This window comes from Perca fluviatilis, chromosome 23, assembly GCF_010015445.1.
Source record: "Perca fluviatilis chromosome 23, GENO_Pfluv_1.0, whole genome shotgun sequence".
In the NCBI taxonomy this organism is placed as follows: domain Eukaryota; kingdom Metazoa; phylum Chordata; class Actinopteri; order Perciformes; family Percidae; genus Perca; species Perca fluviatilis.
In genome coordinates this window covers 1,937,322-1,959,987 of record NC_053134.1, presented here as the reverse complement: position 1 = coordinate 1,959,987, position 22,666 = coordinate 1,937,322, and the positions used below count along the sequence as shown (strand labels likewise).

Here is a 22,666-nt window from a genome sequence, read left to right as displayed (position 1 = left end):
GTCATGGGAGCGCCGTAACCATTTATACTCGCGACACTAGTTGCAGTCTTCTCCTAAACAGAGGTGGCGCAACTAAGGAAAGGCTACCGACTTTGCCATTTCTACAGACTAGAAGAAAAAAAAAAAAAAAGGTAAACCATGGCAAAGAGAAGAAGAAGAGAAGCACTTTGAATACTTCAGACTGTCTGCACAACGATTGGATGAGCTACTTGGTGGGATGGAGCCTTTCATTCACCATAAAAAGAACTCATCTTAACCCGGTAAGTTTACCAGAGAGACCTGCAGTCACTCCGACAGTCCTGGCATCACGTTGTCGGCCAACTCGTCCACGCTTTCTGTTTGCGCTTTGTCATGCGCCACTGAAAAAAAATAGAGACCTCTGGTCGCGCACTTTAAATCCTGGAGCGGCAGCGAGATCAAAGTCATTTTGACGTCAAATTGTGACGCGACAGGTCGGGAACGGGCCGAGTCGCAGCGGCACCATCAGCTGGTTCGAGTCAAGCTGAGACGGGCCGGTTCAGACCGTTTAAACCTTTCCCTGCAACCATATAAAGTGGTTTCACCGCAAATCTTTGGTCTGAACTGGACTTTAGAGAGAAGAGCAGACATATTGTCGCTCATGAAGTAGAGTCTGGAAAATTATTGAAAGAAATGTTTTTCAGGCAACTTGCTAATTGTATATGACTGGACGTATGTGGGACGCTGTGTCCTCTCGGCAGGTCATCCCGTTTTTTGACCGTGTCCCTCAAAGAAAAGGGAAATCGATAAGAAGAATCAGCTTTGTTAAAATCCAAACGGCACCTGACCCCGGGAAGCACAGAGCGCGTCTCACCTCGGGCGAGTGGAGGATGTCTCGGTCCACCACCTCGGCGTCGATGGCCATGAGCGTCCTCAGGTAGACGTCGACGCCGTGCGGGTTCAGGCCCACCAGGGACAGGATGTCGAAGAAGAACTTGGGCCACAGAGTCAGGTACTCCATGACGAAGGTGAGGGCGAACACCTGGGCCGCCTTGTTCCGGATGAACGGCTTCTCGGGCTGGGCGTTCATCAGCTGCAGACCAAAACACATCAACACATAAATCTGTTATAGGAATATTTTACTAGTACTTTACAGAAAAGTCATCTTGAAGAATGGCTGTTCTTGGGCAAAATCACATACACATAGAGACGGAAGTAAGGAAGGCCTTAGTGGTCCCCTAATACCTTAATCTGAAGTCTCTTTTATATAGACCTTAGTGGTCCCCTAATACCTTAATCTGAAGTCTCTTTGGTGCTCCAATCTGAAGTCTCTCTTATATAGGCCTTAGTGGTCCCCTAATACTGTATCTGAAGTCTCTTTTATATAGACCTTAGTGGTCCCCTAATACCTTAATCTGAAGTCTCTTTTATATAGACCTTAGTGGTCCCCTAATACCTTAATCTGAAGTCTCTTTTATATAGGCCTTAGTGGTCCCCTAATACTGTATCTGAAGTCTCTTTTATATAGACCTTAGTGGTCCCCTAATACTGTATCTGAAGTCTCTTTTATATAGGCCTTAGTGGTCCCCTAATACTGTATCTGAAGTCTTTCATTTTCTCAAAGGCAGAGCAGGATACCCAGGGCTCGGTTTACACCTATCACCATTTCTAGCCCCTGGGGCACCATAGGTCCCGACAGGTCATGACATGCAGCGATGTTTAGGTTGCCTCTAACATTAGTTTTCGGAGCATCAGAGAGAAGCGCAGGCATTTAAGTGGAACCTAAATAAGGCACCGAAATACGCGTTGCAATTCGGTCCGGTAGATAACATTTGTTAAGGCACAGGTGCCGTCTCCTTCAAAATAAAAACTCTTCGGATCTACACGATCCACGTGGATGACATTTTCCCCAAAAAGCGACTAGTTTGCAGGTATGAGTAAAGACTACAATATTTCTCTCTGAAATGGAGTGGAGTAGAAGTAAGTATCAAAGTACAGTCCATAAGTAGAAGTGCTTTCTAGCGCGTGGCGTGGTGCAGTACCTGACACTGGAGCCACTTCATTAAAGTCTCTCTGATGAGCTGCTGCTGACCGGCGCTCAGACCAGCGTGTCTGCAACACAAACAGCAAGCGGACATGTTGAGGTCAAAACAAATCCTTGTTTCTCCAGAAACAAACCAGAGCCGCCTCTTCCTCTTCCTCCTCACCTGAACTTTATCTGATGCTCCAATACTTGGAAGCAGAAGAACTTCACATGGTCGTCACTGAAAAACAATACACAGATACAAAATATATTTTAACATATCTTCAAGTTCAAACTAACTTATTTACCACAAAAAGGCATTTCAGTTCCAACCAGGGGTGCAACAGATCACAAAACTCACAGATCGAATCACAGTTTTGAGTCCAGATTGGATAAATTTTCAGATCAGCACAAACAAAGGGGGGAATTTAAATGATTTATGTAAAAAATGTAATCCCAATGGCTCTCATTTACTCACTTGTAAATCCCTGTAGCGAGGGCCTCAGCACAGACCTCCCAGGCATCCTGAGACTCCTTCAGCTGCTCAAAGTATGCCATGGCCTGAACAAGTACACACTCATTTTATTCCACAGTATAATAACATGCGTGAAACCATCAATATATAACCTTTATCTAATAATGCCCAGTGATTCATAACCTCTCCCACATCAAGAGAGATAAGGGTGCAAAAAAAGAAGCAGCGCAGTACGTACCCTGTGCCTATAGCGGGCGTCGGCGTTCGGGTTGAGCCCCAGCAGGGCCTGCTCGTCCATGACTGCAGCGACAGACTGGCAGGCCATTCGTGGGTTAGCTGTCCTCCAAGGCTGGTTCACTTCTCTCTGCTGCTGGCAGGCAGGTTTCTCTCATCTGGGACCAACATACACAGACAAATCAGCTCTGATACTCTACTATGCTATATATCAAACTGTACAAACTCTTTTCAGTAATGCTCCCCCTTTGAATTGTGTTTTTAAGCCAAGTACCCCCCCTGACAAGCAGGAATTTTATATAACAAAGTTTATAAAAAGAAGAATACAGCGACAGATGTAAATGCATACCTGCAAACTCAGAAGGGCTGAAAAAGGGGACACATCTCTACAGCCCGAAATCCGCGTTGCTATTCGGTCCGGTAGATAACGATCGTTAAGGCACCGGTGCCGTAGTAGCACCGGGTCTCAGACCCCCCCCCAAAAATAAAAAAACTCTTTGGATCTACACGATTCACGTGGATGACGTTTTCCCATTCAAAACGGCGATTTTCGCCGAAAAGCGACTAGTTTGCAGGTATGTAAATGGAAAACATCTCAATGCTGATGGAAAAGGGCGACAAAAACTTTCAAAAAAGCAAGAAAACCTGGAACAAAAAAAGACGAAAAAAGGAAGTAAGGCAACACTAGGTCAACGAAAGTGACAAAAAGTTGTTTTATCTTAAAACAAACATCGAAAAACGTGCCAAAAACTTTGAAAACAGTGCCAAACTTGGATAAAAATTGTTTGATGGATTGTCTTTTGTTGGTGTGAATGCCCCGTAAGTCAGTAAGCTGTCAGGTGAATAACACGGCTGCTGAGTCATCCAGGTGAGACGACTGATATAAAAAGGAGTAAGTTAACACCCTCGATTCCAGAAATACCTCAAATATGACGAATCAACATTGAACGGCTAATGTTTACTGTAATTTTTGCGATATGGTTATACTTTGGGTTTAGTGTTCACGGTGGATTTGGAGAAGAAGCTTCAAATAAACCTGCAGCCAGAAAGCCACTTGTGTCTGCCAGTCCTTCGAGGAAATTACATTTACTTTAACCTGCATTATATTGTGTATTCATAGAGAGAGGAAGGTCAATACACCCGGACAGCTCGTCTTCACTACCGATGATGCAATACAGGGCCAACACTTTAACCTCCATATCTCATTTACAATGTCAACAACATTAGTTAAAATACATACACTGCAGGGGTTTCCCTGCCATTATAAGCTGAATGAACGTATAGAAGACTTTTCTCAGAATGACTTTAGATTGTGTGAACTGTTGTTGGAGCTTTAAGTTTTGTCTTTACGCTTTTTGAGTGTTATTTATGTATTCTCTGCTCTAGCTTTTCCAATGTTTTAGACACAGATATGGAGATAATAACGGTCCAAAGTTATGTGAAAAAGAGACGCAAACTGACTACACAAAGAGACAAACTGACTACACAAAAACCCACAAAAGAGACACAAACCGACTACACAAAGAGACACAAACCGACTACACAAAGAGACACAAAAACCCACAAAAGGGACACAAACTGACTACACAAAGACACAAACTGACTACACAAAGAGACACAAACCGACTACACAAAGAGACACAAACTGACTACAAAAAGAGACACAAAAACCCACAAAGAGACACAAACCGACTACACAAAGACACAAACCGACTACACAAAGACACAAACCGACTACACAAAGAGACACAAACCGACTACACAAAGAGAGACAAACCGACTACACAAAGAGAGACAAACCGACTACACAAAGAGACACAAACCGACTACACAAAGAGACACAAACCGACTACACAAAGAGACACAAACCGACTACACAAAGAGACACAAACCGACTACACAAAGACACACAAACCGACTACACAAAGACACAAACCACCTACACAAAGAGACACAAACCGACTACACAAAGACACAAACCGACTACACAAAGACACAACCGACTACACAAAGACACAAACCACCTACACAAAGAGACACAAAATGTAGGGGAAATTGCATTTTTTTGTTGACAACTGTAACATTTCCTTGAGGAAGGACGCCTAAACCTCAGCCAAATACGCACATAGCCTTCCACAGATGGAGGGGAAACACCGTACTCCATATTTAAGAGGTTAAATAGTGACATACACTGTTTCCCCTCCGTTTTTGGAAGACTATGTGTGTATTTGGTCGAGGTTTAGGCGTCCTTCCTCAAGAAAATATTACATTTTTCAACAACAACAAAAAAATGCAACCATTTAAACTACTTAAAAAAACGACTTAAAAACCATGTGCTATAACAGTGTTACTGGCATGGCTCCCATTATCCTCTGTAACATCTTCTCCAAAACAAACAGCTCTGAGATAAAGGAGCTCAGCCCAGAGATTCACTCACTCACAGCAGATAGTATGCATGAAATACAAACAGGACATGCAAGTTCACTGTGTGTAGTGTTTAACTACGCTAACGAACCGTAATAACGAGAAAAAAATAAATAAAAGAGAGACAACGGCTGTGTCTCAAAGACCGGGCAACAGTCTCTCTCATATTGCTCCTCATAACCACTGAAAACTGTCAAAAAATCTAACCCAAAGTCCAATTATTATAGACGTTATCTGTAGGGCTGCTCCCTCTTAGTCGACTAATGGGTCGTTTTGGTCTTAGTCAACTTAGATCTCTGTAGTCCATTAGTCATGTCTGATGCTGTTTTCATGCTGAATGACTTATTTCCAAGAACCGTACGAGCTCATATCTGGTAAACACAAGAATTAAAGTGGTGCTTTTAGCACGACTCTTAGTGGAGAAACTCAGATTTACAGATCTGTCGATTAAATCAACTAATCGATTAGTCGATACGACTGAATGAGTGTTAGTCGACTGAGAATTTCTTCAGTCGAGCACAGCCCTAGTTATCTGACATTAAGAGTTTCTGCTTCATTAGATTTAGATCATTCACCTTTTTTTTTTTTGGGACGAAGTAGTTAAGGCAGCAGGCGTGCGTTGCTTAGGCGGCCGCCTTAACTGCAAAGTGCTGCGGGAAACCCTGGGTTTCATTTCTCCAATAAGTTGAATATGTCTCAACTTTATTACAGAATTGAAGAAAAAAACTAAACGAATATTCAAATCCCAAAATTGAATATCGAACACTTAGCCTTTTACGATTTCAGACAAAGGAAATTAAATGGTTGACGCTCAAAAAGGTTTTGGGGGACGACCCAGAGTGTGTGTGTGTCTATATCTATCTATCTATCTATCTATCTATCTATCTATTAATGTGTGTCCCATGTTGAAACATAACCTTGGCCCTTGTATATATTTGAGGTGGTCTGGTATTTTTATTTTATTTATTATTTTTTCTTGTTATTCTGTGTGGATGTTGAAGGTCTTATACCTGCTGCTGTAACACAGTAACTTCCCAGTTATGGATTAATAAAGTTTATCTATACATCCATCTGTTTATCTGTTTATCCATCCATCCATCCATCCATCCATCCATCTGCAAATGCTGCAAATGAGGCATTACCTAATGTTAACTTTTGGTGGATTTAGAAGCAATCTACAGACACAAAATGACACAGGGTAGTAAAATAAAGGTTATTCTTTCCACTAGTCTGAAAGAAAACATGCTATCGAAGATAAAAAAGCAGAAAATCTTTAAACTGAAAAGTATGTAGTGTCCACTTTAAGACCGCAGTGCTAACTCACATGCTACATGCTAACAACGTCACTTTCCTACGGAATAGCTGACTGTTGCTACCTCAAGCTAGCGTTAGCCAGCTAGCCTCTGAGCCTGCTGTACTAATCCCGACACGTTAACAAACATTACAACATCAGCCATCACCGGTCAGGCTTTAACGGACGTTCAAACCGACAAAGTGGGATAAATAAAAGCGATTTAAATGTGGGTTTTATCCGTGTTTATGTCGCTCCGGTTACCAGTCTCGCGATGACAAACTCCGCTAACGTTAGCCGTTTGTTATCAAGCTAAAAACCCCGATATCAAACACAACAGCACATAGTAGACAACTCACCTTAATCCAAACGGATTTATCAGTGGTTTTTCTCCCCTGTCAACTCATCGTGGAGCCGCAGAGAAGCGTCCAGAAATCAGTTGCATGTGTCCACTCGGTTAACATCCGGGTCACGCAGGAAGAGATGCTTGCTGCTTTGGGTTTTAACGGTCGCTCTAACGTCCTTAACGTCGCACTACCGCCATCTTCTGGAGTGAGTTAACGGCTGTTTTTTTTTTGACAGGCTTACGTGTTCATGACACGATATGGCCATGAGAAATTTGGTGATCATTGATCGTTGTTTAGGTACATTAAACCACGTTAAGCTTTTTCACGTTAAAGGTCCCATGGCATGAACATGTCACTTTATGAGTTTTTTTTTAACATTAATATGAGTTCCCCCAGCCTGCCTATGGTCCCCCAGTGGCTAGAAATGGTGATAGGTGTAAACCGAGCCCTGGGTATCCTGCTCTGCCTTTGAGGAAATGAAAACTCAGATGGACCAATCAGGAATCTTCTCCTTATGAGGTCATAAGGAGCAAGGTTACCTCCCCTTTCTCTGCTTTGCCCGCCCAGAGAATTTGGCCCACCCATGAGAGAGAGACATCATTAGCCTAAGCCCGCCCACTGACTCTATACACGATGTGATTGGCCTAACCAGAGTTTGGTTTTTCCAAACCAATGGAGAGTGCCTAGACCCCCCTGGCTGCAAAATAAATTTGCTACCGCTAGGGTGCGTCTAGATTTCTAGGCTATTCAGATACAGTATTAGGGGACCACTAAGGTCTATATAAAAGAGACTTCAGATACAGTATTAGGGGACCACTAAGGCCTATATAAAAGAGACTTCAGATACAGTATTAGGGGACCACTAAGGTCTATATAAAAGAGACTTCAGATACAGTATTAGGGGACCACTAAGGTCTATATAAAAGAGACTTCAGATACAGTATTAGGGGACCACTAAGGTCTATATAAAAGAGACTTCAGATACAGTATTAGGGGACCAGTAGGGTCTATATAAAAGAGACTTCAGATACAGTATTAGAGGACCACTAAGGCCTATATAAAAGAGACTTCAGATACAGTATTAGGGGACCACTAAGGTCTATATAAAAGAGACTTCAGATACAGTATTAGGGACCACTAAGGTCTATATAAAAGAGACTTCAGATACAGTATTAGGGGACCACTAAGGTCTATATAAAAGAGACTTCAGATACAGTATTAGGGGACCACTAAGGTCTATATAAAAGAGACTTCAGATACAGTATTAGGGGACCACTAAGGCCTTCCTTACTTTCCGTCTTTTTGTCAAGTTTGTCACTCTTTGGAAGTTTTTGTCCCTTTTGTCGCCCTCTCTGTCTCGCTTTTGCCAGATCGTCCTCCACAGCGCTGCAAAGGAAGGTCTTGCTAGTTCATACAGCATTCCTGGATGCAAAATTACGAATCCCATTATGGCCACGCCAAGACCCGCGCTACAAAGCAGCTCAATTGGTTGGGGTTAGGCATTTGACCTTGAGTGGTATAGGATAGCCGATTGGTCAGGAGATAGGAGCTGTACAAATGGGGTTACGTTACCTTGCGTAAGCATGGATGCCTGGCCAATAGTAGCTATCGAAGGGCGGGTTTTGGCGTGGCCATAGTGGGATTCGTAATATCGCTTCCTGGATGGGAGTAAAACGTGCTCTGGTTTATTGGCATTTCTTTAAACCAATCACAATCATCGTGGGCGGGGCTAAGCTCCGGACGGAGCCAAGGTGCCTCTGCTAAATAGTCTCGGGAAGGAACATGTTTTGGTGGAACATGTGGACGTTTTTGTCGCGTTTTCAATGTTTTTTTGGCTTCTTTCTGAGGATTTTGTTGGATTTTTCAAGGGAATTTTTTTTCTGCCTCTCTGTAGTTTTTTTTCTCAGTTTTTTGGTCTTTTTTGAGTTTTATTTTCCAAAGTTTTTGGTGCTTTTTCCAAAAATGTTCACACTTCTTTTCCAATGTTTTTGTCTCTTTTTTATGTTTTTTTTCCAATTTATTCAATGTATTTTGATGCTTTTCATAATACATGCAGACATGTCCCGGGACCCCCCAATGTTGAACCCAAAGTTACGCCCTTGGATGTTTACAGGGATATTCTGACAGAAACTCTTCATAAGTAAAGAGAAGACCATCTCTATTAACAGATGTACCAACTCAACGTTATCTGGAAATCACTATTCCATGAAAAGGGATTTATGTTTAAACTATGCAGAATGTCCTTTTTGTTCCATATAAAATATTCATGTGGTGAAAAATGTGTTTGTAGATGCGAGACAGTTTTATTGAAGAATATGAATTACAATAAAAAGCCCTATAGTTTTATATTTCTTGTATTTTTTGTCATTTTTTGCTCTTCCCTCTTCTTTCTTATGTATATTATTTAGTTTTAAACATTTGCAATTTTGTAAGCACCTGCTCCTTATAGTATTATGAAGAATTTTGAGCTATATTGTTTGTATATAATGAATTTTGTTTAAAAAAAAGATGTGAAAAGTGACCCGGATGTCCCTCCTCCGTCCTTATGACGTCAGGAGTCTCCGCCCTTCTACTTCCTCTTTTCTGTGGCAGTGAGCGAGAGACACCATGAAGGCGTCCGGCACAGTACGTAAAACTCTTTATTTGACTTATATTTACGTACAACACACGGACTCTATGAAGCGAATTCGCTTCATAAAGTTGCGTTTGTCTGATTTATGTATTAAAATTTACAGAAAGTCCACATTTAAGTCACTTTTTGGGTGTTTTTCGTCCCGATGCGTTTTGCGGCTACATTACAACATGGCGTCGCTTTACCATGTGGAGGACTGTGGCTGAGAATGTGCCTCCGTTAGCGCTCCTGTATCAGTGAAATACACTCACTAACTATACATAAGACAAGCCAAGACTCCTGAAATATCTTAACATCAATAGTATTTGCCTTAAATTGCCCGTTTAAATCACCGCATTATTAGTTTTAAGCCTGCGCGTTTAGCTAACTTAGCTCCGATGACAGCTAACGCTAGCTGCTAAATGCTAACGTGGTGCTAACGTGTTTCCCGGTGCCGTGTGCTCTCAACGTGGGTTTGACACCGGACAACTAACGTTAGCTTATAGTACAACAATCCGCTCTGATTTTAATGTCTCTAAAAGTATATTATAACGCGTTAAAACACCTCAATCTCCTGACTCATGGTCGGGGTTTTTCATGTTTGAGTAGGAAGAGATGCTAAGACTTGGCTAGCTAGACATTTGTGCAGCACATCTCCAATGTACAGCATTTCTAGCTATCGTTATTGGGAATTTCCATTGATCGTCCCTAGAAGGGCTCTCAAACAGTCTAGGATAGTTTGGTAGTGTTGTAGTTTGTGCAGAATCTCTCGTCAACATGCTACATCAGATGTGCTAAGTTATAAACCATATATTAAATGGCTTTAATTATGTGCAGTGTTGTGTGAAAGACCAGGATGTCAGCAGTAGGGCTGCACGATATGAGGAAAATGTCTGATTACGATTACTTTGACTGATATTGATATGATTCACGATATTTGAGGGAATGATCAATTTTGTATAGTCATTTTCATTTAAAAATATAAAAATTAAATTGATTAGTGTGATTTTTTTTTTTTTGCGAGGACTTAAGTCTGTTGGATCCCACTTGTAGGCTGGGACGTCTCTGCAGCACCACAATACTTACTTCTGAATAGTTTGACACATATTTTGCCATAAACAAATATTGTGCCCACCTGAGATTTGGATATTAAGTCCATATTGCGATTTCGATACATTTGCAATTGTGTAGTCGGCAGGCTTTGTTACAACCTAAATGACAACTAAATGCTTTCCCAGGAAAATTACACCATTACTCTCACTACCATTAAAATAAGTGTTATAATTATCATTAAAATACTTGTTTGTTCTCGTAAGCGGTGTATGAAGCGATACCTATTTAGGGTCTCTAAATGCTCTGTGTGTTATTGTGATTTATGTGTTAAAATATGTACAACTTCACAAGTGTTAAAAGTTAAAATAAGTCCACATTTGAATGCCCCTTCTGTTCATATTCTAGCACAACACTAGCATGCACCCAAACCCAAAGGCCATATCCTGTCAGTGATATGATTTTGTCTGGTGTGCAAACAGAAAACTGATCCTTGTCGCCTTTCTCTGATGCTGCTGTGCCGTTGAAAGTGAATTCAAGGGTCAACAAATACCTCCTTAAATACTACAGATGGTCCAAAGCCAGTTTCTTCCTTCCTGATTTCGATACCTTGACTTGTGCATTCATAGATTACCAGTGTGTTAAAATTAGAGCTGCACAATACATCGCTTTATCGCCATAACGATATCAACCGGCGCAATAACCACATCTAACTTAAACTACGTCAAAAAGGAAATGTTACCTTTTTTTCCAGAGCTAAATTACGTGGAATCGGTGCTCAGATGTACTTGATGATTCCAGGGTTTTAGGCAGTATCGAACAACTTTATGAAATACCTCTAATGTGTGTTTAATTGTACGTAGTTTTATGACACACTTGTATACTAACACAATTTCTCTGAATCCAGCTTAGGGAGTACAAAGTCGTTGGGCGTTTGCTGCCCTCTGCCAAGAACCCTGCCCCCCCTCTGTACCGCATGAGGATCTTCGCCCCGAACCATGTCGTGGCCAAGTCCCGCTTCTGGTACTTCGTCTCCCAGCTGAGGAAGATGAAGAAGGCCTCTGGAGAGACCGTCTACTGTGGCCTGGTAGGTTTCACCGGTCCTCTCTCAACATCATCTCTGCAGACAAAATACATCGCACAGGGCTTTTTTCTGCCTCAAATTCTCAATCTGGAAGTCCGGTTTATCTGACAGTTTAAAGTGTTTTGTCTAAGGCCTCCAGCACGCTGCCTGCGTGACACGCACGTCTTGCGTTCATGCAAGACCGGCGTTCATGCTAGAAATAAAACAGACGCCTATTTTTCATGCGACACGCAAGCGTGTATGAAGCATTTCCAGACAAAATGGAACATGAAAAGATGTTTATATGACTGTTGAAGGTAGATGCGAGTAGCCTTGAGCAGGTATTAACACGGGTGAGGCAAAGGTGATGTGAAAAAATGATGGGCTTTATTATCATGCCAAGTAAGGTCCTAGAAAAATGACAATAGAATTAACAAAATTAAGGAAAGTAACTAAAAGACTTTCAAAAAGATAAAATTAAATTGACTTAAGTAAAACAATCAGGTATAATACACACATTGCTAGTAGACCTTAAATCAGGTTTAGTGGAGATCCTCCAGTTACGTATTTCTCAGCTCTGTTCCGAGAAAACATGGTTCTAATAGCCTGCCACCCCTCAAATTGGACTACCAACGTAATAGGGGTGGCTCAGGTGACGTAATGCTTCATACACACACATATTACAACTCTAAATAGTAAATAATATACAATAATTATACACAACAAGGTATTTGTTGCTGTAAATTAATACACACTTGTTTGTCAAATATTTAATAAACATGTATTTAGTAGGTATTTACATTGTTTCACAAAACGGTTATATTTACGTTTAGACCGCAATGTAATTTTATTTTTGAGTTACAGGTGCGCTGCACCGTCCCTAATAATTAGGCACATACATGTTAATAAATGACATGTTGATGTTTGAAAGTCTCGAGGTTTTGACATAAATGCAGATATATAAATGTAATTTAAAAAATAATAATTATCGATTTTCAAATATTGCACCTGTCAGTACTCTATGTACAAACACAAAAATATTGACTAAAGATGAAGAAAACGCTATTATTTAATTTTATCAATGGGAAACGTGTCCAGACAAGGCTAGCAGCAGCGCGTCAGACACCTTTCTGGTGTGCAAAGACATAGAAAACGCCACGCAGCCAGTGTGCAGGAGCCCTAAGTTATTGTTTGGCAAGTCTGTCGCTACGAATATGCATTTTCTTTGTTGTGCATTTTTAATCGTGTCTTGCTCCGCAGAGTTTTTAAAAGCAGTCTTTTTCTCTGCAGGCTTTCTTGAGGTCAGATATCAGTGCCCTCTTCTGTCCAAATTTAAACTTTGTAAACAGCACTAAATTTATTGGGATCATTTTTATAGAAGCTGTCATTATATCAGGGGTGTTGTGGCATTAAAAACATTTTGCAATGGACATGACGAAGAAACTGTATTTAATGTGGATCAGTGTGCACTGCCAGAGCATCTCCAGTTTGATGCAGACATATTTCTGTGCAGCTAGAAAAGTTGTGTTGTAACTCCTTTAGAAACTATCTAAATTTGTAGCCACCTTATTTGTCTGTTAATGTATTACAACCTAAGCTTCAACATGTTAAAAAATCAACCCAATTATGTGTTTAAAGTTACCAAAAGTCACGTTAAGAGCAAAAATCTACAGAGTGGAAAACCTGTACCTCAAGAATGTAAAGAGAGAAAAGTAGAGTTTGTGGAATTAAGGTCTCTAAATCTTCAAAACAAAGTTTATGAATCTGATGTTAGGACATATTTTACTCAAAATGTATATATTTGCTGCAGTTAATGAAGCGTAAGGACCGTAGGAAATATAACAACCAATTTCCACTAAATCAACATAGTTAAATGTCCCTGCTACAACAAAATCCCTAGCATGCACCCAAACCCAAAGGCCATATCCTGTCAGTGATATGATTTTGTCTGGTGTGCAAACAGAAAACTGATCCTTGTCGCCTTTCTCTGATGCTGCTGTGCCGTTGAAAGTGAATTCAAGGGTCAACAAATCCTCTTTTAAATAACCTTTTGATTGTACACCGAGCTATGACACACTTCCAACTCTCTGGACAAAGTTGTAGTCTCAAAACCAACCTGTTCCAGGTCTGATGACTTCACTCTGCAGGTTTCAACGTACACACACATGGTCCTAAACTTGACTGATGTCCTGTTGTGGTTGTGTGTCCCGTTCAGGTCCACGAGAAAACCCCTCTGAAGGTGAAGAACTTTGGTATCTGGCTGCGCTACGACTCTCGCAGTGGCACCCACAACATGTACAGAGAGTACAGAGACCTGACCACATCTGGAGCTGTCACGCAGTGCTGTGAGTATTGGTACACACACACACACACACGCACACACGCACACACGCACACACACACACACACACACACAGTCACACACACACACACACACACACAGTCTCACACACACACACACAGTACACACACACACACACAGTCAGTCACAAACAGTCTCACACACACACACACACAGTCTCACACACACACACACACAGTCTCTCACACACACACACACAAGTCGTCACAACACACACACACACACACACACACACACAGACGGTCACAAACACACACACACAGACGGTCACAAACACAGACACACACACACACACACACACACACACACACACACAGTCTCTCACACACACACAGTCTCTCACACACACACACACACACAGTCTCACACAAACAGACACACACAGTCTCTCACCCCCCCCCTCCCCCAGTCTCATGTTTGGGGTTGTTGTGAGAATAGTAAATGTGGAGTTGTGTTAAAGCATGTCTCCTCTTTGTGCCCGTCAGACCGTGATATGGGAGCTCGCCATCGTGCTCGCGCCCACTCCATCCAGATCATGAAGGTCCAGGTCATCGCCGCCAACAAGTGTCGCAGACCCGCCATCAAGCAGTTCCACGTGAGTGTCTCTGTGTGTCTACCGTGGCGCTGTGGCGCCCGCGGGTCTCTCTCTGGGACTGCCTCCACGTCTGTCAGCTCCAGTTTAAAAACCCGCCAGACTAAACGCCAGATTCCTCTTCCAGGTTTTCAGCCTCCATCTCCAAACCTGGCGGTTCTGAAACTGGCCACAGTTAAAGAATTAAAGCCCAACTCTCGCCAAAATGCAACCTGGGGTGTTTTTTGTGAATGGACCGGAGCAAAAAGCATAATTAGGACGGGAACGCCACTTTTAAGATTGACCGTATTCTCGTTTTTGGGTCAAATGGCCTTTTAGAATGGGAGTGCTAGGGGCACTACTATGATGGCATCAAAATCAACATTTTTAAAACACTAAGAAGGCTCGACACAACATGAGACTTTGCTCCAAGTATCACCAGTGGCTCTACACCTTAATGAAAGCATTGAGAACATTGGTTGTGCACACAGTGTACAAAAAGGTTTTGAACAACTCACAGTAGCTCTTGTTTCCGCTCGCCGCCATCTCGCCAGTCAAAAAGAGTCGATCTCCGAATGCATCGTAACAGGGAGGAGGAGAGGAAAGATGGAAAGCTCCTAAAGCTTAGTTCTGTATAAACGCACGGATAATTGGTTGTGTTGTCGACTATTTGACTCGCGAGATGTTAGCGAGCGGAAATGCAGACAGCTGAAGTGAGTTGTTAAAACCTCTTTTTAGTAAACTCTGAACACAATGTTCTCAATGCTGAGTTCATGTGTAGAGCCCGTCCTAATTATGCTTTTAAATGAAAGTTTGACTCAATACGTTCACAAAAAGACGTTAGGTTGCATTTTGGCGATCGTTAAGGTGAGACGCTGCAGGCAAAAACAAAAAATGTTTGCTTCCATAATGTAGTGGAAAGAAAATGAATTTATTTGACTTTAACTTTGTCTATTTGTGTCTGTAGTTTTCTCCTAAATTCAACAGAACCTAGCATCAGATAATGCCTCCTTTGCATATTTAAACATCCCATTTCAGAGAACTTGAAATACAGAAAATGATTGTCATTATGTCTAATTACATGGGGACGTTTGATGTTGATAACTGTTAGTTTAATGTTGACCCAGTTCACCTGTAGTAGCGTCTTCAAAATGTCTGTTTTCCAATCCATGTCTCAGACTCTGAGCCAGAAATCTCCACTTCAGCACCACTTAAACGCACCAAACTGTCACTTTCATTTCATTTATTATACAGGAAAGTTAAAGGTAACATTAAGTTACAATATAAACGGGCCTGACTCAGTTTAAAAACTGTTCTGCAGAAACATTGAACATAGTTAGGACACATGAGGACGGACATTTTACAGGACATCAGCATGAGCTAGACACAGACGGACAACTAGAACCATACAGACAGTGCAAACAAGACTTGGATACATGAAAGAAATCAATGTGTGTAACTGTCCTCTCTCTATACTCTGAAGCTTTTACACATGGCTGTGTTCAGATATCAGTCACAGCCTGAGTTATACAACATGTTATACATAAAAACATGGAGAAAATGGACTTTATGGGTGTTTTTTTTTGGTGGATCAATTAAAAGAGATATCTAAAATCGCCTCTGTAAAAACATGTCTACAAAATGAACCAGATTTCTTAACCTCCCTTTATCAACCATATTCACATTTCTGTTGTCTATTCATATTGGCACAGATTTCATAAGATAAAGTGTGTAAACATAACCTTTCAGAAAACTTGTAACGCTTAAACTGATTGTCTATATGATTGTACCTGTTGATAACAAAGTGACTGATGTCCTCTGTGTGAAACTAAACTCTGGGTCTTCTCTGGTCCCTCCATCAGGACTCCAAGATCAAGTTCCCCCTGCCCCACCGCGTCCTGCGCCGCCAGCACAAACCTCGCTTCACCACCAAGAGACCAAACACCTTCTACTAAACAGAGAGGACACGTTTTTCACTTTGTGCGGGAAAAATAAATCTAATAGAAAAAGAAAACCTGTGTCATTTTCTTATTTTTCCAAATGTAATGCATACATAACGCCTTTATATGTACACTGTAGGCAGTGGAGGAATGTAACTAAGTACATGTACTCCAGTACCAAATGTTGAGCTACTTTACCTGAGTCTTTTCTCTTCATGCCACTTTCTACTTCTACTCCGCTACATTTCAGAGAGAAATATTCGACTTTTTACTCCACTACATTCATCTGTTACAGCTTTAGTTACTAGTTACTTTAGTTACTCCACTACATTCATCAGTTACAGCTTTAGTTACTAGTTACTTTAGTTACTAGTTACATGTAGTTTATAAATCTGATGTTTGATTCTAAAGTAAACTAGCCGACAATACAACGGCTACAAGTCACGCTGAGATGATGAGACCATTAATAATATTGACTTTGTTCAGGTCACAAATGTAAGGTCCTAAGTCCAATAAAGACAATATTTACAAAAATATAGCAATATACTAAAATTCATATAAATTAAAATAAAACAACCTTCACCTGTAACATACAGTGTAGATCTAGACAGTCTAATTCTGTTTTCTGAGACTGACATTCTACACAGAAGAGTTGTGTGTCTTTCTCTTCTCTGTAGTCATTTTGGGTCATTTGCAGTCATAATATTACAACTTTGATTCTTTTGCATCTTATTATGGGGGTTGTGCATCTATATTTATTTTGTGTCTTAGTAGTCATTTTGAGTCGTGTACGTTTCTGAACGTCATTTTGCATCCCTTATCGTTTTGCATCTAATTCAATTCAGTTTTATTTTATTTCAAGTGCAATATGGTCTCAAAACACTGCAAGTTGTAGTGTTTTGATCGACAAGGAGCAAGGTGTATCGCTCTCAAGAGAATGGATGAACTTTGAAATTCAAGTGTCTGGCCAGGGAAGTAGAACAACAAGTTAGTCAGTCTTGAGAAATAAGGTGAGGAAACATGCGTTGTCCAAGGCCCACACTCAGGCTGTGAAGGTGGCAGAGCAACAGAAAGAAGCTGCCGTTGAGAATGCAGTGGAGACTATGACTGAGTCCTACATGAAGGAAACTGAAGCTGTGTTTCGAACAGCCTACCATCTGGCCAAAAAGAACCGACCCTTTTCTGACCATGAGAGCCTCATTGAGCTGCAGGAACTGAATGGTGTAAAAATGGGCTCAATACTTCATTCACGTTACAGTGCAACACAAATAATACAACATGTTGCTAGTGAGATGCAGAGCAAAATCATCAGTAGCATTATAGCATCATCCAGTAAGTTAGCTGTCCTAATTGACGAGGCATCTTCTTTAAGTCACAAAGCTGTCATGACAGTTTCTATTAAAGCATCAATTCAAGAAGAAAGCCCTGAGTTCATATTCCTGGAACTTGTTGAACTGGAAAATCAGAGAGCAGATGGCATAGTACAGGCGTTACTCACCTGTTTAACTAATGCTGGCTTTACAGAAGAGTGGCTTCATGAAAACTGGGTAACATTTGTATCTGATGGAGCCAGTGTCATGCTAGGAAAGAAGTCAGGAGTAGCAACCAGACTGACTTCGAGATTCCCAAAGCTTTTTGTTGGTAGGCACGTGCATGAACCATAGACTTGAACTTGCTGGAGTCAGATGCAGTTGATGAGGTAAACTCTGTCAATCACTTTAAAACTTTTATCCAGAAGCTATACTCTCTGTATAGTGTGTCAAACAAAAATGAACGTGAACTTGTAAATGCAGCAGCTGAAGTAGGCTCACAACTTCTTCGCATTGGCAGAATCTTGGATGTACGCTGGGTGGCCAGTAGCTTTCGGACTGTTCGTGCTGTTTGGACATCCCTGGGAGCTCTTGTGCAGCACTTTAAAAATGCTTGCAGTGATGAGATGAGGTCCACCAAAGAGAGGCAGATGTACAGAGGTTTGTTAGACCGTGTTCAAAGTCCAGAATTCATTTGTGACCTTGGCCTCATGTACGACACTCTCGATGAACTTAGTCTCCTGTCACAGGAGCTTCAGTCTCGTTCTATAACTCTCCTCAGAGCAGAGCATCTGCTGAAACGCTCAGTCAGAGTGATCCAGTCATTCAAAGAGAGTCCAGGGGAGAAATATAGTGAGGCTTTAGAAGCAAAACAGACTGGGGAGTATCGGTCTATAGCCCTGAAAACAAATGCAAAGCTGAAGTCTATCAATCCAGGCCAGTTCTTACAAAGCCTTGTGAACAATCTGGAGAAACGCTTGTCTTTTGAAGATGAGACCATCATGGACCTCATGTGTTGTTAATGCATATATTTTTGTTAACTGTTAACTAAATATTGTTGTAACATATTATTTTGTTGAATGATTTACCGGTAAATGAACATGTTCAAAACAAAGCATTAATTAAAAAAATGATGATATTCAATATTTGTAGCGATATTTATATATATCTAACGAAGTATTCTATATAAATAGTGTTCAGCTATTGAAAACCAAATAATTTCAATTTTATGACAGTGCACTTTTAAGTTTATCTGATTGGTTTTGATGTTTGGAAGAGAATGATTTGTGTGTTTTATTTAAGATGAAATATGAACAAGGATGCATTGTCAACTTCAGATTTGAAGTATTTTATTTAAATAAATGTGCAAAAAATAATCGAAACACCATGTTTGCCTCATGATAAATACATTTTACATTCATCCAGGCTGCTTGTGTGACCAGTAGTAACTACAAACTGCTCCTAATCAAGTCATGATCATTTTATAATAGTGAGCAAGTAGAAATGACAGATTTTTGGGTAAACTAAATCATAGTCTTACATGTCACTGTTTCTAAAACAGGGCTTTTTTCTGGACTACTTTAAAAAAAAAAAAACGTGAAAACTGAGAGTATACCCACTTCTCCAGGGACCACTACACCACTGTTTCCTACCATAGTTACTTAGTTTGCAGTAATATAATTATGTTTGCAAGATTTCGGTTCCTGAAATTAAGACTTCTTCTTTCTAATGTCAAGTGTGTGAAAAAAAAGGGATGCACTCATCAATTCACAGACTACTACAGGAAATCCTTTCTACCTTAAAATACAACTTTCTAACATCTCACCACTGACTCAATGACATCACAGCTGCACTAAGTGCACCTTGAACAATAGGTTTATCTACATCTTTATCATTACTAGTTAGGCAGTTGTACATTTTTATTCCCAACTTGTATATATTTTAAATATTTGTTCTTGTATTCTATCCTATTATTATTTAATGTATATTGTATCCTATTATTTCATGTATATTCTGTATGTGCCTGTAAGCCTCCCCCTTTCTGTTTTCTTTTTTTCTGTAGCAATATTTCATGTTTATCTGCGCACACATCTTGTCCTACCAGCACTTATGGATCTCTATCAACAGTAAAACGTGATGACAGCCCACAGGCACTATGAATAAAATAGCTTCATAGATTGTGTGTGTGTATGTGTGTGTGTGTGTGTGTTTGATCAAGGGAAACTGCTTCACCGCTTAACCCCAGTCTGTTACCTAATCTGGTGACATTGCACCGTGTGAGTTGTGTGTTAGTTTAGAGGAGACGAGAGAGATTATAAGATGGTATTTGTCACATCTGGACTTCATTTTGGATTTCTCTCTTTTGAGTTAAACCTTTTTGCCTCCTCAGTACATGAACATGGATGTGGAACTCAATGGATTATTTTGCCAGAACTCCACCTATGATGAGGACTATGAGTATGAAGAGGACTTAGAGTCAGGAGCCAGTAAAGCTGTTCTGTACTCCGTGGAGCTGGTCATAGGTTTTGCAGGGAAATGGACTACTCCTGGCGGTCCTGTGTCCTATATCAGGCACCTTGGTCCTCCACCTGAGTGTTGCAGACATTCTGCTGCTAGCGACGCTGCCCTTCTTGGCTGCACAGGCCGCTCAACAATGTGGATGCTTTGGTTTTGCTTTTGCATTTAAATTTTGATCCCACGTGGCATACAATACATCCATTGTGAACAAAAGTTAGCGAAAACAGTGTGTCACTTCCCTTTTAATTTTCCCAAACCAACCCAGTTCAGGTCCAAAGCGGACAGGGACACACAATACAGAACTTCACATGGCCATCGATCAAATCTGAGTCCCTTGACCTTAAATCCCCAGTATCTAACAGGGACTCCCAGTGTCCCCGACTCCCAAAACAACAGATCAGTCCAATAGACCTTTTTCACAGCAGACATGTTGACATGTCATAGTAGGAAAAGCACAGGTGTATTTGTCCAAGTGTAGCTCCCTATTTTAAACTAAAATACCAGCAAATGTTTCCACTGATAGTAATGGACCAGAAACCAAAGTAAATACTTAAATTAACACTTTATTTAAAACACTGGCTAAAAGAAAAGATAAAAGCAGTTCTCTGGATTTAAAAAGGTAAATAAAACCTAGTCCGATGTCAGTCCGAGCTTCCGCCACAATGTCCACGTCCATGCGTCATAGTCCGTCCCATACGCAGCCCACGAGAGGGGCGGCCGATTCCGTCGGGGGGCTAGGCTGGGCTTCTCTTCCCCTAACTCTGCGTTGCGATACCCACACTGGAGGCACTGGGAGCGATAAAGACAGATCTTAGTCAAGTATACACAAAAAGGACAGTTCTTCTCCACACGCCCACTTATCTGTACCCAGGCGTTGAATCCGTTATTCAGGGGGCTGCATCCCTCCTGCTGCTTCGGCCTCTGTCGATGTGTCCCGATCTGCACCCCCACTCGTTCGCTGCACTTCCTTCCCAGTCAGTCCGTTTGTGCTCCGTGTTACGGCCTCCTCCTCCGTGTTCCTTCCACTTGTGGCCATGTTACTGTCCTGCCATTCCGGTCCCTCTCGCTCCGTGGTGGGGGTGGCGCGGGACTATCCCTCGCTGTCGGACCGTCTTTCCCTTTCCTGGTTTCCGTTCCGCTGTCGACCGCACGTCTCACTGCATAGCATCGTCCTGCACGCCCGTAGAGCGTCAGCACAGGCCTCGCAGATCTCGACCGTCCTCTCGTCCAGCCTCACCTCCGGTCATGTCCTCGGTCCTCTCTGCCACCAGTCCCACGCCACCTGTGGCCCACATTTCACCACTCCTGCCTTGCTGCTCGCTTCCTCTCTCTTCAACTACTTCCTCTCTTTTCCACTGCTTCCTCTCTCTTCAACTACTTCCTCAACACGCCGACTTATTGGGACATTATCTTATTCAGCGTAACCCCAGAGTTAGACTAGTCCATACATACCCTTCTCATCTCAGTGCGTGCTGTAAGGCTGTCTGACGGCTCCAGCAGCAGCAAGCCAGCACAGAACAGGCAGGTGAATGGTTCCAGTAATCCTACTGCTCCGAATAAGTGACAAAATAACTCCAACATGTTCCTATTTACATGTTGTGATTTGTAGAGTCACAGCGTGTACAAAAAACAACATAACATGAGACACAGCCATCTTCTAAGGTATAGGTGTGTGTAAAAGGTAGCATAGTTTAACATATCATCTGTGTGTCTTACCGGCATATTCTGAGACTGATCAGTCTCCCCGAGTTGGTCCAAAAAGTTCCTCAGAACTCACCGAAGAGACGCCGACTTGAGCGTACGTTCTGCGATGGCACAGACCAAATTTGAAGTTGATCGTATGAAATCTCTAGGAGGAGTTCGTTAAAGTACGACATTCGGACATACCACTTCTAGTGGGTCAATGCCATGTCACTTTTTTTTTAAAGGGCATTTTAGGCCTTTATTTCCACAGGACAGATGAAGACATGAAAGGGGAGAGAGAGGGGGGAATGGGGGGGGGAATGACATGCAGCAAAGGGCCGCAGGTCGGAGTCGAACGCGTGGCCGCTGCGTCCAGGAGTAAACCTCTATATATGTGCACCCGCTCTCCCAACTGAGCTAACCCGGCCACCAATGCCATGTCACTTTTGAGTTCCTTACTGATGGCACAGACCAAATTTGAAGTTGATCGGATGAAATCTCTAGGAGGAGTTTGTTAAAGTACGACTTGTGGAAATGGCCAAAATTGTACTAATTTCGAACATTCAAATCAAAATGGCGGACTTCCTGTTGGGTTTAGGGTAGGACTCCAAGTCGTTTTTTGTACATCTTGACATGCTTCATATGTGTGCCAAGTTTCCTTAGTCTACATTAAACATACTGCAGGGGCTCAATTTGTTTACCTTTGTAGGGGGCGCTAGCGAGCCATTTGTGTGCGCCTATTTCCGAAACCCTTAAAATACGTAAATTTTCACCAGACTTGATGCGACCGCCAAATTTGGTGAGTTT

At 41.6% G+C, this 22,666-nt stretch overlaps 2 protein-coding genes, 1 long non-coding RNA gene and 2 other non-coding genes across 5 annotated transcripts in view; 3 read left to right on the top strand and 2 right to left on the bottom strand.

The window, feature by feature from the left end:
- The window catches only part of xpot (exportin, tRNA (nuclear export receptor for tRNAs)), a 31,131-nt gene extending 24,238 nt beyond the window's left edge, over window positions 1-6,893 (bottom strand). The window contains exons 1-6 of the mRNA XM_039791357.1: window positions 6,765-6,893; window positions 2,695-2,848; window positions 2,460-2,542; window positions 2,166-2,222; window positions 2,001-2,070; window positions 833-1,051 (exon numbers count right to left, since the gene is read on the bottom strand). Of these exons, the coding sequence (XP_039647291.1) occupies window positions 833-1,051; window positions 2,001-2,070; window positions 2,166-2,222; window positions 2,460-2,542; window positions 2,695-2,781 (516 nt within the window). The 5' untranslated portion in view covers window positions 2,782-2,848; window positions 6,765-6,893. The remainder of the gene's footprint in view (window positions 1-832; window positions 1,052-2,000; window positions 2,071-2,165; window positions 2,223-2,459; window positions 2,543-2,694; window positions 2,849-6,764) is intronic.
- A 2,380-nt stretch (window positions 6,894-9,273) lies between these two features.
- Window positions 9,274-16,423, top strand: rpl18a (ribosomal protein L18a). The gene is made up of 5 exons (XM_039791356.1): window positions 9,274-9,377; window positions 11,321-11,500; window positions 13,692-13,821; window positions 14,324-14,433; window positions 16,272-16,423. Exons 1-5 carry the CDS (start codon window positions 9,360-9,362, stop codon window positions 16,362-16,364), a joined length of 531 nt encoding a protein of 176 aa, XP_039647290.1. The 5' UTR covers window positions 9,274-9,359; the 3' UTR covers window positions 16,365-16,423.
- Window positions 10,833-10,964, top strand: LOC120553857. Its single transcript, XR_005638251.1, has one exon. It is a non-coding gene; the product is annotated as a small nucleolar RNA SNORA68 (small nucleolar RNA).
- Window positions 13,377-13,508, top strand: LOC120553858. The gene has a single exon (XR_005638252.1). It is a non-coding gene; the product is annotated as a small nucleolar RNA SNORA68 (small nucleolar RNA).
- Window positions 16,424-18,991: 2,568 nt separating the features above from the next.
- LOC120553196 lies at window positions 18,992-21,540 on the bottom strand. Its single transcript, XR_005638129.1, has 2 exons — window positions 21,044-21,540; window positions 18,992-20,965 (listed from the first exon to the last, which is right to left on the bottom strand). It is a non-coding gene; the product is annotated as an uncharacterized LOC120553196 (long non-coding RNA).
- Window positions 21,541-22,666: the final 1,126 nt, after the last annotated feature.

Coding starts and splice junctions, on each gene's coding strand:
- rpl18a (XM_039791356.1), top strand. Junction 11,501..13,691: donor AGACCGTCTACTGTGGCCTG/GTAGGTTTCACC, acceptor TGTCCCGTTCAG/GTCCACGAGAAAACCCCTCT. Junction 14,434..16,271: donor CCGCCATCAAGCAGTTCCAC/GTGAGTGTCTCT, acceptor TCCCTCCATCAG/GACTCCAAGATCAAGTTCCC.